General features: G+C 34.7%; 2 protein-coding genes across 2 annotated transcripts; both read right to left on the bottom strand.

Annotated features, from left to right (window-relative positions):
* Positions 1-57: 57 nt before the first annotated feature.
* Positions 58-952, bottom strand: PHYBLDRAFT_154953 (hypothetical protein; the record flags this gene model as incomplete). The annotated part of the gene is made up of 4 exons (XM_018433367.1): positions 58-285; positions 396-494; positions 575-724; positions 857-952. The coding sequence occupies 4 exons, from the start codon at positions 950-952 to the stop codon at positions 58-60; spliced, it is 573 nt and encodes a 190-aa protein (XP_018294360.1).
* Positions 953-10512: 9560 nt separating this feature from the next.
* Positions 10513-15147, bottom strand: PHYBLDRAFT_186233 (hypothetical protein; the record flags this gene model as incomplete). The annotated part of the gene is made up of 11 exons (XM_018439205.1): positions 10513-10719; positions 10776-10966; positions 11026-11238; positions 11307-11963; positions 12048-12513; positions 12590-12905; positions 12996-13125; positions 13198-14312; positions 14482-14599; positions 14662-14698; positions 14788-15147. The coding sequence occupies 11 exons, from the start codon at positions 15145-15147 to the stop codon at positions 10675-10677; spliced, it is 3648 nt and encodes a 1215-aa protein (XP_018294359.1). The 3' UTR covers positions 10513-10674.
* Positions 15148-19633: the final 4486 nt, after the last annotated feature.

Raw genomic sequence — 19633 nt, 5'->3', positions numbered from 1 at the left:
TATGTGTGTTTGTGGATGAGCATGCTATCTTTACAAAATAAAATCAGGTGCAAAATGTCAGAGGTGGGAAAATGGACCTGGAATGGTATTATCAAGAATATCGGTGACATCGTCTACGGTTGCCAAGTCTTCTAAAAAGGGAATGAGATCCAAGAGTTCAGAGTCGTGAGGGTCATTAAACCAGGATGATACAGGGACCGCGTTGGCAGTGTGGAAGATATAGCTAGCAGGAGAATTGTCGAGAATGATGACCTTGCTCAGGTCGCGTCCCAATTGAGAGAGATCCTAGAAGTACAAAATAAAATAAAAGTTAGAATAAATATACATATTATAATCACATTGAAGTTTGGGGTTGGATCGGATTTGATTGGACTTGGTTGAAAGTTTAGGGTTACCTTTACATAGTTGCCCTTGTAATTGAAACATGATTCACGAAATAATCGATGCTGTACGACGTTGTGCCGATCGAAAATATCAAGGACCGGATCTGCATACTTTTTTTATATGTATATACATATGTTTTCAAAAGCAATTGTAAGATAGACTGGATTTATATTGATCAATAGAAAACTACCTTTGAAAGACTGGCTGTAAAGACTACGATTTCATAAATCTCTCCCATTCGTTTCATAAAAGCGTCTACACCTGGTCTTTTGAGTACATATACATCGTGAACCTGATGGTCAATCTCGACTGGTACCACAAAATCTGGTTGAGGTACAACCTATTCACAAAATTAATAATATTAATATTAATATTAATAATAAATATATAAAATAAAAAAGAGGATTAGAAAACACACACAAAAAGTTAAAGTAAAAATAAAGCAAAACAAAGGTTTCAAGAAAAAAATTACTTTGAATGCACTGTGAACAAGTGTTTCATCAAGATCCAAAACAAGACATTTGCGACCCTTGTCTTTGGGAGCAATTGGGTCGAGTAACCAGAGCATATTTGATGATTCTAATATAGGTGTTGTAGTTTCTGGCGAGGGTGATGATGAAGGTGAAGGCGAAGGTGAAGGCGAAGGCGAAGTTGAGGGCGAAGGTGGAGGTGAGGGTTTCAGAAGTTCTGGTGTTGGTGTTGCTGTTACTGTTGTTGATATTGGTGGTGGTGGAGGAGGGTCCGTTGGTGTTTCGGGTATTTCTAGAGTTGGGTGTACGACAGAAGATTGAACGGACTGAGTGTCTGCTGTGGATAGGTTTGCGGTCTGCTTTGTGTCTGTTGGCTCGATAGCCGTCGTCTCTTCGTCCTTCGTTCGCACCGAGACAGTTGAGTAGGTGATGGTTTGCGATGTTGTGGCGTTGTTACTGCTCTCCCGGCGGGTTGTGTCTATAACCACGTGGGTGTCTTTTTGGTGAGATTTCTCCTGAAAAGCATCCCCAGACGTACAACACATCAAGAGAGAAAAGAATTTATAGCCATGACGATGGGTACGATGTTGCTGTGGTTGCTGCGGGGGCTTTGGTTTTGGTTTTTTCCAGTCAGATTTATTAAAGATCTTTCGCTTAGCTGCATAAAATAAAATAAGATAAATAAATTATATACACAAAATATAAAATGTAAATATCTGTATGTATATTTGTATATGTATATAATATTCAAACACACGATTTTCAAGTACACCTCTTTTTACTTTAACATATTTTGCTTTTGTCTATCACGCATTAGGTACTAATAGCCAATAGTAATAGCAACAACGAAGAGTAAAGAAATATAACAGAGGCCGAATAAAGGTACCTTTGGATTTTCCAAACAAACTGAAGTGATGAGACCCAGCAGGAGTAGGTTCTTTTTCATTCGTGCAATGGCTCATTAGCTTGGTGATGATAAAATGGTAATGGTGAGGTTATAATGAGTTGATAAAGTAAAAAAAAAAAATGTATAAATGTATGTATATATGTATGTGTGTGTGTGTGTGTGTGTGTGTTTATGTATATAAAGAGGGGTGAAGGTTAAGCTGTGCGTATGTGTATGGAAGAGAGGAAGGGAGAGGAAGAAGGAGAGGGCGATAGAGAAAGACAGTAGAAGCAGTAGAGATGGTGCGTTTCGTCCTATTTCTTCTTCTTCTCGTTATCAGTCTGCTTTCAAGAAGTATGGTATAAGAGGTGTTAAAAACCTAAAAAAAAGAAGAAGAGAAAGAAAAGAAGAAGAAGAAGAAGAAATAAAATAAGAAAGGGGAAAAAAAAAGGTTGTTTTCTTATATTGACGGAGCGTAAAGGGAAATCAACCTCAAATAAGAAAGAAGAAAAAGAAAAAAAAATGTTAATTTTTGTGATTTTTACTTTTATTATTATAAATTGCAACAAGTGTATATATATATGTATATATATGTAAATATGTGTGTTTATAAATGTATGCTTTTGGTTGTAGACTGAAATATTGCACGTGGAGTGAATAAGTAATGCTCAAAGAGATGACCGTGTAATGATGTTCATCATCACTCATTGAAACTACACTATACTAAATTGCGGTACATTAACCAGAAGCCAATAGATTATTATTGTTATCATTATCATTATTATTTCCTAAAACTCAAATACACTACGCAAGAAGGCTGAATAAGCTATTTTATAATTGTTTCTAAGCTTTACGGTGTTTTAAATAGTAAGTGAAATGTAAACCACAAAGCTGCCAAGAATTACATTACACATTGTAATTCTCCTTGGATATATTATATCCAAGGAGTAGAAAGAAAGAAAGAAAGAAAGAAAAATAATTATAAATATAAATATAAATAAAATAGATAAAGGAGTATAGGGTGAGAATTAAATCACAAAATTGCAAAATTACGAAATTACGAAATTACAGAATTGCAGGATTACAGAATTACAAAATTACAGAGTGGTAGATTTACAGAGTCAGAATTACAGAATTACAAAGTTATAAGTTTCTAAAATTAAAGGTATTATTAATAATTTGAAACGATTAAAGTCAATATAATAATAATAATAATAAAAAGTGGTGATATTGTATTTAGAAATGTATTTTACATGTGAGTTTGTATGTGTTTATATGTGTGTATGAATGTGTGTACTTATGCGTGAGCTTTTTTTGGTAGTTAAATGTGTATTATATCTTGCATGGTAATAATTCTGCTCTTCTTTCGTAACAAGGGTAAAGAAGTAGGTAATAAAGAAATAAAGGAAGAAGAGAATGAGAAGAAGAAGATGGTGAATATGACTCGGAAAACACCCGATCTAATCTCACACGCTTCCAATGCACTGGGTTGGCTTATTTGTTTTGCTTTCCTGCCCGCGGATAATTTTGAGAAAGAAAAATGCATGCGATAGGATCAGCCAGAGTTACACGCACATGTTTTCTGTTGTGTAAATATTATGCATTCTAGCCAGTCAAACAGATCCAAAAAGCTCGAAAAATACAAAAAGGATTTCATGCCTTTTTATTTTTCATGATATTTAATTATTTATTTATTTATTTTATAAAAAAATAAAGCCAAAATTTTGTAGTACAAATATCAATAACAACAACAACCGCAACAGCATATATATATATATATATACATATATATACACATATATATATATCATCATTTTCATTATGTATTTATGTATTTATGTATTTACATCTATCAAATATTTCAAAATTTCAAAATTTCAATATTTCAATATTTCAATATTTTAATACTCAATACCCTTAACATTTAATATACAGTCTACAGAATATTCTAATATATATATATATATATAATAATAATACACGTATTTTTATTATCTATATATCTATCCACTTAGCCTATTAACTTGCTCTCTTAATTGGTTACTTATTTGCTCACCTTCTTTTCTATTCTATTCCATTCCTGTTACACTTTCCAAAATACGCACACACACATATATATATTTAAAAGAAATTGACAGTCCCGCTTCTCCCCCTCCCCCCTTTATTCACCTTTTCTCTCTTCTCTATCTTTCTCTCTTTCTCTCTTTCTCTTTTATTTCCTTTCTCTGTCTCTCTTGATTACCATCACGACATGCCACCCAAACGCAATGTCGCAACAGAAACCCAAAAACACCACGCCATCAAAAGACGCCATCCCAGCAATGACCATTCCAACTCCAACAAACCGCAAAAACGCTCCAAAAAACGCTCCAAGATATCAGAAACGGAACCCACTGCTGACGACTTGGAAGCCAGCTCTATTTTAATGGCCTTGGCCAAAGACACGTTTAGAATAAATACCCAACAAGACACAAAAAAAACGGAGGAGGTGATAATATAAATATAAATTCCATAACTATTAATTAATTAATAATTTATCTCTTTACACACACACATATAATATATATATATATCCACATACATACATACCCATATACCCATATACCCACATATATACATACATATATACATACATACATATATACATACATATACTAAATACATACATACATACAAATATATACATATAAATATTTGTACACAGATGCTAGGCAACAGTTGGAAATCTATCTATAATTTATTAGGTACCTATTTTTTTATTATATTGTATTTTATTGTATTTTTAATGCAAAAAGTGGTTCCAATTTTTTCTCTTAAAAAATATTATTATGTTTATTTTTTTCAGGTACAAACGAAAAGCCTTATCGAATTAATGTATGTTTAAATATATTATGAGACACTAAAGGGGGTAAAGAGAAGAAGAAGAAGAAAGAAAGAAAATGAGAACAGGAAAGGTCTAAGGCTGGTAAAATTTGTGTGCGTTGTTCTTTATTTTTTTTTAGAGCATAAACCATTTTTCACCATATGGTGGACTGGTGACTGCCTCCTACTGTGGAAATAAAAAAGAGACAGAAAAGAAAGTCCTTAAAGAAACTGAAGAAGGTAACTTTGTAATTTATGGCTGTTGCAAGAAAGATATAAAATGAGATAGGGAAGGAGGTACCCGATCTAGCAAAATTCCGAGAAGATAAAATGGACGCAGCCAATATACTAACAACAAATCTGTAAAATTTACTTTTCTTTTAGTTCAATCTAAAAAAAAGGGTAAGAAAGTCTTACTCTTTATCACATTTACCTCGAATTATTAAGCAACCAACCAACCAGCAAAAATAAAAGAAAATGATAATAATGATAATAAAAACAAGAAAAATCCTTATTTTAATGTTGCCGTATCTTGGATTTTGATTGATCTAGGTACAGCGCCGACAGTACGAAAAAGCACCAGTGTAACCATCAAAAGTTCCAAAACAATTCCACAAAACAAAGGTAGTTCCCTTTATTTTCATTATATATCTATGTATTATCTTTGAGATACAAATTAATAAAAATTAAAAATATTAATTATTAAAAATTGTTAATTTATATATGTATATGTATTGTATTCAAATAGATAAACCTAAATCTAAGCCCAATGTCAATGTCAAAGACAATGTCAAAGACAATGTCAAAGACAAGGCCAAAGACAAGGCCAAAGACAAAGACAAGGCCAAAGACAAAGACAAAGCCAAAGACAAAGACAAAAACAAAGACAAAGACAAGGCCAAAGAAAAAGAAAAAGAAAAAGACAAGGTCAAAGACAAGGACAATGTCGAGGACAATGTCGAGGACAATGTCAAAAAGTTTACTCAAGCAGACTTCATTGACCATAATTATCGTTCTTCTGACAAAATAACGGTCGATGGACCTAGATTGTCCTGTAAATCTCAAGACAATACTACTAGAAAGGGAAAGAGGTCAGTCTATAAGCCTAATTAATTTACATTGCTTTTTAAAAATAAATAAATAAATAAGAGAAGAATGTACTACGCACTAAAATCAAAACAACCATTTAGGTTGGGACAGAAATCGCAAGGAAACAAAGGCAAAAACAGTTCTGCTCGCGACACACAAATAAAAACAGCAGATTATGAAGAGGTATTTTATTACATAAATCTACATAATTCTATTTACTAATATAAATATATATCTATGTATATCTATCTATTAGTCTGCAAGCGACGATGAATCAAAATGGAACGCGCTTCATGTTTATATAAGCAATTCAATCAATGATAAAAATTACCCTAAACGCGAATTTGTAAGTAAATATTCACCAACTATTTACCTTTAACGTCTTATTTTTCTATCTCTTATAAAGCCCAAAAACGCGGAAAAGAACTCAATAGATTCCTTAAAACAAACGAAAAACACAAAGCGTTCGTTACAAAAACCAATCCCAAAACATCCCACTCCAATCACCGAAAAAGAAGCAGATAGAATCATCCGGGATATGATTCGTGTGCGACGCAATGTAATATATTTATATATTTATATATACTTTCTCGATTATAATAACAAACTGAACAAATTAATATGTACTTATATTCCATAGCTTTTCTCAAATTCCGATTATATCAAAAACAATCAATCTTTTGAACCACCACTAAAAGAAAGTGTATCAGATAATATTAAAGCCAAAGCAAAAGAAAAAACCAAAGCAAAAGGCAAAGGCAGAGCCAAAAACAAAGAAAAAGAAAAAGATTCCACAGATTATGAAAATGTCACCAAAACTAATAAGAACAAAACACCATCGTCAACCGGAAATTTTGATTCTAATGAAAATATCTTGCCTCCAAAGGCTGCTTACTCTGCAGAGCTCTTGGAGATAGGCCAGAAACGCTTAACAAATGATCAGTTCTTCTCAGGTAAATTATGAATTTCAGACTGTTAAAGAATACTAATACTAAACCATATTAATTTTTTGTTACCATTATTACTTTCATTTATTTATTTTATTTTATTAAAAAAACAACCAATAGACTTACATATCAATAGATTGATAACAGAGAGAATTAATCAACGATCTAACTCTCTGAAAGAGTCTGCAACACATATAATTTTAAATAGCTCTGCAAAAAAGCTAGCTTCAACAAGTGTTCTGGCGCCTTGCACCAACTCTCCATCGATCGGAGACACTTATCCAGGAGAAAATTCATGCTCTGAATGCTGTTCATACGAAGAAATAGCTTCTTGTACCGAATGTCAGGCTACTCATTTGGCTTCAATGACTGCAATTCCAAACGAGCGTGTATTTCCTCTACTAGAAAAGCACACAGCTGTATCATCGCAGTTACAACAAATGATACTCAAGAATCGCCAGATTGAGCTTGTAAAACGGGCCCAAAAACACATTGAATTTCAACGCAGATTTCCTCAAGCAAAATTGGCGATGCCTTTCCTACAAACTCCACGCCGACCTAATGAAACAGATGAAACAAATCAGCCGCACCAACCGCCCCGATCACAACACATTCACCAAGGACACAAACATCGACAGTTTCCCACAATTAAATGTGGTATTAATTTACAAGAAAATGATAAACAGACCAACACAAGTGGTTTCAATAAGCAACATAATAATTCCACCTCGTATGTAAATAATATAAACAGACCAGAAAACCAAAACAATTCTTTGAATATTGCAAGACATAAACATGTCAAAGATAGTCCTATAATACTGAGACCTCCAAGTCAAAAATACCAACAAAATATCCAAATGACTTTACCGAAAGAAATTAAGCCTAAGCCAATTCTACCTTTACAGCCTCACTCACAGACAACACCGCAAAATTTAGCACATAAACATGTAGAATCTTTAACACAAGACCAGTCAAACCAACCGAACCAATCAAATAAACCGAACAAACTAGATAAACCCGATAAACCAAGTCAATCAAGTCAATTAGTCATTTCAGGTGGTCTGAAACGGCCAGATTTGAAAAATATATCAATCCAGGATAATCTGGTTAATCTACCTACAGACTCGGTGAAAAGCCATCAAAAACGAAAAGAACCTGAAAATCAATATTATCAATACCAGGATCCTAGTCAACTCCAGATGCAATATCAGTATACGCAAAATCCGTATATTCAACAGCAATACACAGACTACTATCATCCAGATTCTCAGCAGTTCTTGATTGCCTACTTAGCTGATAGATTAGCATCAATGGCTCAGAATGGAGCACCTGGAATTATGCCACCTCTTGGAGCTAGTGAACAACAGGCACTTTTCCAGCCACAGATATACCATGGTTTGTCTGAAAAACAAGTACATGGGGCAATTCCCAGCTCTTCATTTGTAGGCCAGGCTCCTACACCCAATGATCCCAGTTACTCTAGCGATAAGACGCATCATATACCCGGCTTTCTCCCGGGCTCTTTGGGAAATAACAAAAAAACATCAAAATCAGAAACTAGATTTTCAACAAAGCCACCTTCAACTTTGTCTCACCACAGTGCTGTGCCAAACTCTAATAGTGTTCGCACGCCGACTGCTAGCCAAGATATGGCAGTTGAAACGTTTGCTCGCAAACAGGCTACACACAAGAGACCTACGCAACCTAGAATTACCGGAGTATCTCTTGCGATGGAAACAAATACATTGAAAGCGAAACAATAACTCTAAATGAATACTGTAATTTACTTTTTCTTCTATCCTTTTTTACACACACACATACAAGCACAAGTATGACACTGCTGGTATATAAAGATATATATAATACATAATTACTATAAAATAGGTTTTACAGACGCGTTTGTCTAAATGTACTACAAAGAGTTCTTTGTATTAAAATCCAAATAAAATTGAAGATTATACGGTTCTTGTAATTTCTTTTTAGTTAAGCTTAACAAAAATTTTATATAAATATTTGGAAAGAAATTGAAGGCAAGATATTTTATTGATATTACTTAGCTCAAGTATCTCTGTAATATGTCGGGGAATTTACTTTTATCTTTGTCCGTTTGTTTGTGCCTTCTATGCATTTACTGTCTTTTAATACACCTTTTAACTTGGATACTCAAGTCGGCTACTGAAATGTATAAAGAATAGTAATAATTGATAATATGTAACTCTTATTTAACATGTGTATATAGTGGGTATAGGGTAGCGTGTTTATGTAGGTAAAGTGGAACTGTGTTTAAGTGTGTGAGTATTTGTAAGTTACGTATACATAAATAATAACGCGACTTTAAGACTTTAAAGGATAGAAAATTTTATAAGCAAGAAATCTTAATCAATAATTGATGCTAAATATCTAACTATATATATATATATTATTTACACTTGAGATAAGCAAGAAATAAGAAATGATGTATTTGCGTGCGTGTCAAGTTATTTGCAATTCCCCACACTACGCGACTAATAATTAATATTTCCAAAACAAACAAAAAAAAACAAAAACAAAAACAAAAAACAAAAAACAAAAAACAAAAAACAAAAAACAAAAAACAAAGACAAAGACAAAAACAAAAACAAAAACAAAAACAAAAACAAAAACAAAAACCGAGATTTTTTGTAGGTAAATACAATTTTATGGTGATTTAACTAGAAAATATAATCGTAAATACCCGAGACTTAAATATATGAATTTACGGTTATTTTCTTTATGTAAAAGAAAATATCGATAATTTATCGCATCTTCTTCTCCTTCTTTTTTAAAATAACACTATTCTTATTATTAATAATAAAAATAAAAATAAAAATAAAAATAAATTTCCTTGAATTGCACATTTTTATAAAATAGGAAATATCATTTTTGTAACTCTTCTTGACGATCGTAGTTCTCACAATCAAAACAAAATAGTATACTCTGTATTTCGCTTTGTAAATCAATAATCCTGCAATAAAATAATATAAAATATCCAAATATCCAAATACATATTGGTTATACAGACTTTTTATTTTTGTTCGCGTGTGCTTATTTGGATTTGGCGTTTTGAAATAGTAGGACTAAAATGTTAGTTTGTGTGCACTTTTGAGTCTTGTATTATGATACAAATACATATATATATATAAATATTGTATGGCAAAAAAGAAGAGTAAAATAAAATCCGAATGACAAACCATTTAGAGAAATAGTACTTGAAAAATTGAATACAAAAAGAACGATGTTGTACAGATAGATTTTGACAGAAGAATATATAAAAATACATTATTTCTCGAATGATTAAATTATCTACAGTACTCCTGTATAAATTATAATTTGTCAGTTTACATACATTCTTTATTTACCGCAAAATCTCTAGTATTAATCTGCCTTAAGATTATTATTATTATTATTTTGCCATTATTCGTACATCTTTTATATATCTTACATTCTATTAAGAATTTTAATGTTAAAACTGGTTAGATACGTAAAATAGTACAAATACATATCATATGTCGTCAGGATAGAAGATACGTTAACCATCTTTTGCAGGGTTGAGCAAATATTATCTTTTGAAAAGCTCAAGTCATTAATAACCATAATAAATATATTCAACAAGATTGGTATTATTATTATTATAATTATTTTGAAACAAAATTAACATATGTATTAATTTTTATTCTTTACACTTGTAAAAGGTCATAAATAAATAAATAAAAAACATTTCTTGACTATGAATTGAACCTTCACTCACAATTTGAAACAATAGACTAACATCTGAATAATAATGCTATTAAATTAATTAGTTAATTAATTACACGCACAAATATTATGTTTATTGAAAAAAAAAATCCAAGTATTTATATCTTGTGCAAATTTGCCAATTTATTTATTTATCTTAAATGGAAAAAACGGGTTTTTTTTGTATTAGATTTTCATCTCCGTTTCTACTTTAAACAGGCAGTGTTCTTTTATATACAAATGATGTCCTTTCTAGACAATAGATATCCTAGAGTACTGACTATTACAAACGAGGATACTGGCAGTAACGATCTTTGATATAAGTAACCTACAAAACATATCATTAGCTACACAGTATATAGACTATTCTCCAAATTTTCATACCTCAATAATGCCCTCTACCGCGGTATTAATATAATAGCGATTGTCTTGCACATCCTGGACCAAATGAGTTTCCAGAACATTTCCCTTGTAATGATGGTTTTTGTCTTTATTCCAGACTAGTTCACTTCTTTGCCACTTGAACTCAAACGGAGGGGTTCCAACTAGATCAATGACAGCCTGTGCCGTATCACCTAGATATATCATCCAGGTTAATCACCACGCAAAAACCATAATCATAATCATAGCTTACCCTCATGAATGTTTTCAAAAACTTCTCTGCCACCACTGATAAATGATGATGGTGTCTGATGAATAATGCTGGTCATATGATTTATATATGTGGTGCATTTATTGCGTTTGTCGCCAACCGAGATAATAGTAAGATTACCAGGACTGTCAGCAAGAATGGATAGAGTTGATGAAGAAGCCGTAATCTTCTTATTGCGTCCATTAAACTGGTAGGCTATAAGCAAAACAGAACAAGAATAATATTAGTTAGATATTTACAATATTTACATATTTTGTACTCACAAACTGCAAATGGGCTGACACCATACAAAGTATAGTCTAAATCATCACCGACACAGTGATCAGCACATGTGTCAGAGGAGCTGATGGTTGCTACTTCCATAGCCTCAACCGTCAACACTGGGTTAGATGCTGGGGTAGTAGAGTGACAGCCATTGTTGTCCACAACGCTAACAAGCTCGATATTGTAAAGACCAGATGTTTCGAGTACATCAAATAATTCTAATTTGTACTTGTGAGTAGGAACACTAAGATGATGTGTCTGGAGGTGGTTAGCAGTTTGATGCTTGACTCGGATTTCTACAACAAATGGTGCCTGTCCGGTAAGATCTAACCAGATTGGGGGCATGTCATTGGATAACAAACTATCTCCCACACACAAGGAGTGTTGCTTTTTTGTTCTTCCGGAAAAGGCAACAGTTGGCAGAGGATGGACGGTGTATTCAACAGTTTGCCTGTGGAAAGTAACAAAAGGATCGCTGTATCTCTGGTCTGCGATTTTGTTGAACAGGTATCGGAACTTTCCGCTTGTATTTGTATCCAGATTAACTTGAGCATTAGGATATACAGAATTGATTTCTTCAGTTCCAAGATGAACTGGATTGAGTTTCCAGGATCCAACCTGGTACTTATCATAGGAGCAATAGAATGATCCATGGCCTACAAATACATTTATCCAAAATTGTTACTAAAATGTCCATGTTCATACCCACACCCATGTTCCGGATTAAAAGGTTAACTTACCTTGAAATTTGATACCAACACTAGCACTTGCTCCTTGGCAGACACCAGGTTTCTCATAAGCATCTTCTTGTTTCAGAATGGCTGTTTCGTCGTCAATTGTCATCACAGGCTTATCGATCCAACGCACTGTATATGGTGATGGAATAACATTTCCTCTACAAAATTCATCCTGAACAGATACTACTTCATATGTTCCAGGTTCCTTAGTTTCCAATGTAGCATTGGGATCTTCGGTAACAACCATATTGGTCTCTGCATTTTCCTTTTCTGTGTTCTTGTATCCAACCATCCATGGACCCTTTCCAGCCAAACGGAGGGGAAGAGTTGCAGTGGATCCTTGAGTGATCTCGACAGAACCATTGAATTGATTGTTGGTATAAAATCCAGCAGTAGGACGCTCACGTCTAACGTCAATGACCACATCACGTGCCTCTAAATCGATTGAACATCCATTTGCATCCTTGATCTACAACATAATTGTAATAAAGTGTTATGGTTAACGTTAGTACAAAACAAATGTGTAATACAGAAATTTCACGTACCATAACAAGAGAAACAACATGAGGGCCAGGCTTTTCAAGATTGGGGATTTTAAGACGATACTTGTCGTCTTGTATCTCTTCAGAGTACAGTTGGCCGGATATAGACCAGAAGAGGGTTAATGGTCGAGCACCTGTCAATTTGACATCCAAAGAGATCGATTCTCCGACGCAAGTACGGATTGTTTTGAGAGTTGTCAAGCTCTCATCAAATGATGCATCAGGCTGAGGGTAAACGGTATGCGAGAATGCGTATTTACTGATATCCTGATCCCTGTAATTCTTATCACTCAAACTCTCGAATTCATAAATGTAATCTCTAATAAAGTTTCAATCGGTAAGTAAACAATCAAACAAACAGACAAAAAACAAGGATAGGTAAGCTGTACAAAGAATCTATAGACTGTACCCGCTTGTTGTTGGCATGTAAGAAATTATGTAGCGGGATCGATCGATTGTCTCATTCCAGCTTCCTACAATAGTCTTTGATCTTCCGGTCTTTTTATATACGTTGTATTTTAGATTAAATGGAGGAGTTCCTAATAAATAATCATCAAATAATAAGTCTCACATGCCCTTTGTACTACTGTTCACAAAGTATAATATGTTACCCTTCAATTCTGTAAAGAATTTCATTCCGATAAAGTCAGTTCCCGAGCATTCAGATGGAATAGGTGTTTCGCGTATTTCGATCGAAGGGAGCGGGGGTTGGACGACACGGCAGGTAGAAGGTGTGAGGATATTTCCTTTGCAATAGCTATCGCTGACTTCCAATAACTCATAAATTCCGGGGGATCGTACTTGGAGACTTGCCATTGGAACACTCAAAGAAACGTTAAATTCAGTCGTTTTATCATTTGATTCTTGGATATGTCGATAGCCGACCTTCCAGGGACCAGATCCCTGAAGTTCGAAAGGAATATGTGCAACATCTTCGTTGACCAAAAGTTTTGGAGGATCGACGTCATTGCAAGCAAATTTTGCTGATGGATGTTCGTGCACTCTAAAGTTTATAACGCTCGACTGATCGAGAAAAACAGTGTTGCCAAATCCATCTGTGACGTTCAAGAGCTGATATTCGTACAAAGTCGGGTGCTCAAGAGTTGGCTTCAAGTAAACTGTTTGGTGATGGGTAGCTGCCCACGAGTAAAACTGGGTTGGGTTTGGGCGGAAAAACTCAGGATCAACATTGTCCATGTCGTGAATCTTTTCAGCGGGAAGAACATTGACATCTTGGGGTCTAATTTGGCTAATCTTTGACGGAAACTCCCAGTCTCCTACTCGTTGAATGTATCCCAAAGAGAAAGGAGGTACACCACTGACTTTGATTCCAACCGGTCCATCATCTCCTGTGCAAAGATCAGTTGTGGCTGAGGATTCGAACTCGGCAGTTGGACAGGTGAAAACGTAGACAGCCTTGTGTTTAGTTCTGACATCGATATTATTTCTGCTCTTCACGTCTTTTAAGGTATAAAGTCCAGGTGCTTTGATTCGAACATAATATATTTCTGCTCCGTCGTCCTTAGAGTTCAATTCAATTGTACGTTTTAAATCGTTTCGAGAGAGACCCTTTGTTGTATTCAATTTTGTGTCGAAATCAAAATGCTCCATAGTGAGACTGTATGGAATTGTGTTGTTCATCGAAATTGGAATAAAAATTTCTTTCTTCCCCTTGGATCTTGCAGGCAGACAATAGAACTCATTAAAGGGATTAAGTTCAGCAGATCTATGTATGTATATGTATATATATATATATATATGTGTGTGTGTTTGTGCGTACACAAATATGCAAGTATACAAATATGTATATATTTGTAAATTAGTATATAAGAATGATAAGTATATTGAATATCCTAAGATTATCTTCAAAACAATATGCTTATTTGTTTTCTTACCCGTGAGGAAGGATATGAAGGGTATGTCTTCCGAGAATATGAGATGGGTCATTTATAATACCATTTACGTTAACCTTCTTTGCTCGAGAGGCGCCAATTCTACGAGTAAATAAGTCTCCTACAGATGAAACAATGTATCAGTAATGAAAATAGATTAGGTTAGATCAAATGAAATCATACCGAAGGTATTTTTGAACAAAGCAATGCTGACAGCAGTCTTGTAAAAAAGAATGATAAAAAACAGTTAGTTTAAAAGATTAATTAATTTTTTTTTAATATATGTATATAAAAAGAAAAATCACCTACCACTGGTATGACAAACATAAGGAAGTTTAAAGAAAATAAAACCAGTAAAATAAAGATAGTCTTGAATTTAGTGAATTGCAACCATGGAATTCGGATGTACCAGAGCATCGTCATGTAGAATATATCAGCATAGCACCACATCCATGCCGTGTTATAAGATGGGTCATGTTCAAAATAATGAGCGTCTTTCCAGGCACTATAGGCTTTTAGTGCTTGTAGCAAAATAAAAGCAGATACTGCATAGTAGCGTTGTGTTGGGAAATCTATAATTGATGGATGTATACGCGCGAGTAGGTGAGAAGGTGGGATTGGATCCTGTGGAAAGGCCAATGGTCTTTCAACCCGTCTTGGATCTGCCATAATGCTTTACAAATGAATCGTAATGCAAACAACAGGCGCGTTCCTGGGTTTTTGACATCTTTTTGAAAAATAAATGATTAACACAATTATAAAAATTCCGTGAACGCGACGTCATATTAAACATGACGTCTTTTACACCCTCTTTCTCTCTCTTTTTCCTTTATTTCTGATGAATTAAAATTACTTGTATTGCTGGTAGAGATGAAAATACACAATAGTATACATACATTAAGTAGATACATATTATTTGGCTAGCTATTGTCAATAGATTTATAAGCTGTCTATATAATATATTCAAAAAATAAAAAATAAAAATTGAATACCGAGGATTAAATTTCATCAAGTAAATAACATGCTTTTTTATTATTATTTTCGTTATAGATATTTGAAACTTCAATTGGTACATAAAATATCCAATGAATTCTTTTTTTTTGTGAGCATTCTAGATTATGTAGAATATCCATTATAAGCTTATATATTTGTCAATTCAAAACAATCAGTCAATAAGGATAATTTACTAGCTATAGTTCGGTGAGTGACAAATATCTTGTGTCTAATTGCGTCTTTGTGAAATTAAAGATAACAAGATGATTGTAATGATTATATTTTTTTATTTCTTTTGAGTTTTAAAGAGCGCATCGAGTGGCAAGCTGTATAAATCGGTGTTTGATTAGTAAACCTCTCTTTCCTTGAAACGAGTGCACCAGGGACGAACAACCATTTTTTTTTCTCTCTCGCTTTCTACAGCAGCGTGCTGATGCTAATATAGAGAATCTCTCGGCAAATGTATATTTTCAAATGAATCGCATTTGATCCAGATTCCTGATATTAATGTTTCAATATTACACATTCTTTTTTTTTCTTTCAATTATTTCTTTATTCTTGGTTTTGGGTTTCTTTAATAGTGTAGTGTATAGTGCTGCTGACCCATACCCCGCTCAATAATACCGAATAACATTACTTGACTGTGTCAGTCCTAGACAAGATGCCAAACACATGCATTCTCAACAAAGACACAAAGGTCCGAAAAAAAATAATCGATTGAGAGGGAATCTGTTCACAGAAATTCATACGACTGACCTCAGCCTAATATTCTAGGTTGTCGAGGCACATACTGCGATCTTATTAAGAAAAACAAGCGCAATCAAAAGAAATGAACTCGACATATGGTTATTAAAACACATGTTTCAGCCTGTTACAGAAAGTGAAGATAGGGTGAGAAATAAGTAATTATTGGTGGGTAGTAATTGATTAGAACTCTTATGGTTTTTTTTTGTCTTTCGCTCTCTCTCTTTTTTCATAATCATTACAACCATTCTCAGGACTTCCAATTGTTGCATATTTCTGGTAGTCCCAAGGGTATCTGGGAACCATCTCAACAGAACCAGCACCAAAAAAGCCAACGTAAAGACACAAGCCCCAATTTTAATACATTTCAGACAGAAACATCAATATATGATCCATCGACACTAACATCTCCGAATACGCCGTTACCTAATACTGTTCCAGCAAAAGTATCACAATCAGACAGAGGCCTCACTTCTGCAAGTTCGCCACGAATCCCAAATCCACAAAGCGCGGAAAAAATGTATATAATTACACCTAGAACCAGGATCTTATCAATTGCACAAGAATACCGAAAAGTGTTTATGCTGGATCTAAGTTCGAGTCTAGCAACAATAGATGCTGGTAGTAGTCGGGTGATGATCGGAAGTGCTTATAAGACGTATGTATCGCTGTAAATTGATTACAAAACTTCAAATCGTATCTCATCTTCGTCTGACCAGACTTGAAAACATTATCCATGGTCTTGTCCTTCCATTCTCTCTTGGTCAATACTCATCATCTCAAAATTTAATGGTAAAATTATGAGTATTCTTGTCCCAGTAATTTTAATAATCATAATATCTTCTTGGTATATATCGAATTTCTTAGTTTGAACCAGTCATTTATATCACAGTCATAGCAGAATGCTCACAATTTGGATCCAACATGAATGTTATACCCATCCTGGCTAAATTTCCTACTATGCGCGTTTTGTTGCAAGATACCCGTATAACTCTGAACAATGTAGTATCAGTCCTTGAGACACTAGACGTAGCTGTAAGGACTTTCCAATCAGACTTGGCAACTTTTAGAAAACAGTTGAAAGAGAAAAGAGCTAAGCTTGGATATGCCCTCGATGTACGAGGAGATCATTCTTCTGCCGTTGAAGAGGGAGGCCCAGCCGAATTCGAAGTTGATACAGTCGATCCACCTTACCTTGTAACAAGAACCATTGCAGAAAAGGAACCTATTAAAAAAACTGACAAGAGAAAAAGTTTAAGAATGGGCCACAAATCTCAATCACCTCGTCACAGTATTGTTGAAAAGCTCGATTCTGCAAGTACTAAACAACCTCAACAGCCAGCTCAAACGACCCACAATCGTCCTCATCTACATCATCGTACTAGTTCAATGTCTACAAATATACACCAGAGACCTCTCAAAAATATGGCAGGGACAAAAAAGGATGTGTGGGGAGTTGGAAAGTCAGGGAGTAGCCTGGCATACATATTGCGTGCAGGAGCATTTATTCTTAATCTTCAGCCTAGAATGGGAAAACCATCATTGATACTGATTACGGACGGTGTTGTTAAATCTAACTTACAAGACGAATCAATCATTCAACAACTATCTAGCGACGATATCTCCTGCAGCATCATTCAGCTTGGCTCAAACCATAAATTCGCACCAGGGTGCAATTTCGGGTTCGTTCCAGACAATGAAATCTTAAGGTTTACAGCAAAGGCAACAAATGGGCACTTTATATATGCAGAAAACTGTCTTCCAGCTACATATAACGTTTTTACTGGAGGATATACATCACATCAGCCCACATACCTAAACCCAAAAGAAGATCTTCTTGATATACCAGCACCCAACATATACCACCTTCGATTCCTTTTGAAAGAAATTTGCTTTGATAAATTGAGATCAGACAACAGAAGAATGACAGCTTCAGGAAGAGCAAACGATATATCTTTGGAGCTGTCCCGTGACCATCTACCACATCCTTTGCCAGAACTTGGGATGGATAACAGGGCAATGCATTATGATGACCAAATCAACCGGGCAATGATATCTGCTATTGGGTTTCCATGGGATCCATATTCAGAGCCTATGGCTGTAGAAACAAAACTATTAAAATACCATGAATACTACCTTCCAACTGAATTCTGGCACGCCATCAATGCTCGTATTCGACAAGGATTCTACATGTCTTCTATTGTTTTTGATGACAATAGACACAGACGAACAGCAAATGGTCCTGAGGATTTCCTGTCAAAGAAAGAACGAGTGATGATTACTCTAGTTTTACATTGGCAGCCAAATATTACTGTTGAATACAGGATTCAAGCAAACTGGTCATCTACATGGGCAAAATATCTAAAGGGATTCTCTTCAATCCACGAACGTTCTCTATCATCAGTTCTGCTTGAAGATGAGTCTACAAATGAGAAAGAAGGCATGCTAGGCTGCATGAAGGCACCAAAGGTTGAAATTCTTGTTCGTGCTAACAGCACTTTTGCACACATGCTTCAAAACTGGGATGCTTTCCAAAGAAGGAGTCAGATGATGGGAGTTGTTACTGGTAGTGTTGGTGGAGATTTTTCGGGCTCTCCTGGATTTCTAAAGGTTGGAAAATTGAAGAAGCTTTTGGTACGCATGTCAGAAACAGATACGATGATGAAAACCCTTGTAAGCATGAACTCTTATGCAAGTGATACTCTTTACACCTCGCATGAGAAATATGTTCAACAATTCGACACCACATGGGATAAACTCAATGGATCAGATTATCGGCCATATAGTCGTTATTGGTACGATGACTGCTGCTTTGATTTGGTAGCAGTATGTCCTGCTATATATGGACGTGCACAAAAATCAGTAGGGGATACTCCAGAATATATGGAAAATGCTGTTTTACAAGTGAACACCCGCCTGTCTCAGTGGGCAACCATTACAAAAAAGGACTATGTTTGTATTAAGATACTAAGCCCTGAACCCCCACGGCAAGAATGGGAACCCATGCCCAAAAATACAGACGAAATTCTTCTGCAAGAAGAAAGGGAACCTATTCCAAATGCTTGTATTATTAACAAATGCATGGAATTCTGTGAAGTGCGTGTCAGCCAGGACAAAGATCGAGTTATTAGTGTGAGATTGTTATTTTTCAATACGAATGTATCCAAAAGACAAGCTGTTGTTGAAGAACTGAAAAAACTTCTTGCAACACCGCCCAAAGATCAAGAGGATATGATGGAGAATATAGAAATTAGGCGTTTAGCATCAACTAGATTCAACAATCAAAAACATATGACAATTACAGCTGTCAATCGACCTCTGTCTACTCTGCTGATGAGAGACAGTGTACACTACATGGCATCAGAAGAAAAGATTGAACAACAACAGATACAAATAAACAAGATGTGGTACATCAATT

This window comes from Phycomyces blakesleeanus (assembly GCF_001638985.1).
Source record: "Phycomyces blakesleeanus NRRL 1555(-) unplaced genomic scaffold PHYBLscaffold_6, whole genome shotgun sequence".
Classification (NCBI taxonomy): domain Eukaryota; kingdom Fungi; phylum Mucoromycota; class Mucoromycetes; order Mucorales; family Phycomycetaceae; genus Phycomyces; species Phycomyces blakesleeanus.
The sequence above is the reverse complement of the archived record's forward strand: the minus strand, read 5'-3'. Positions and strand labels throughout refer to the sequence as shown.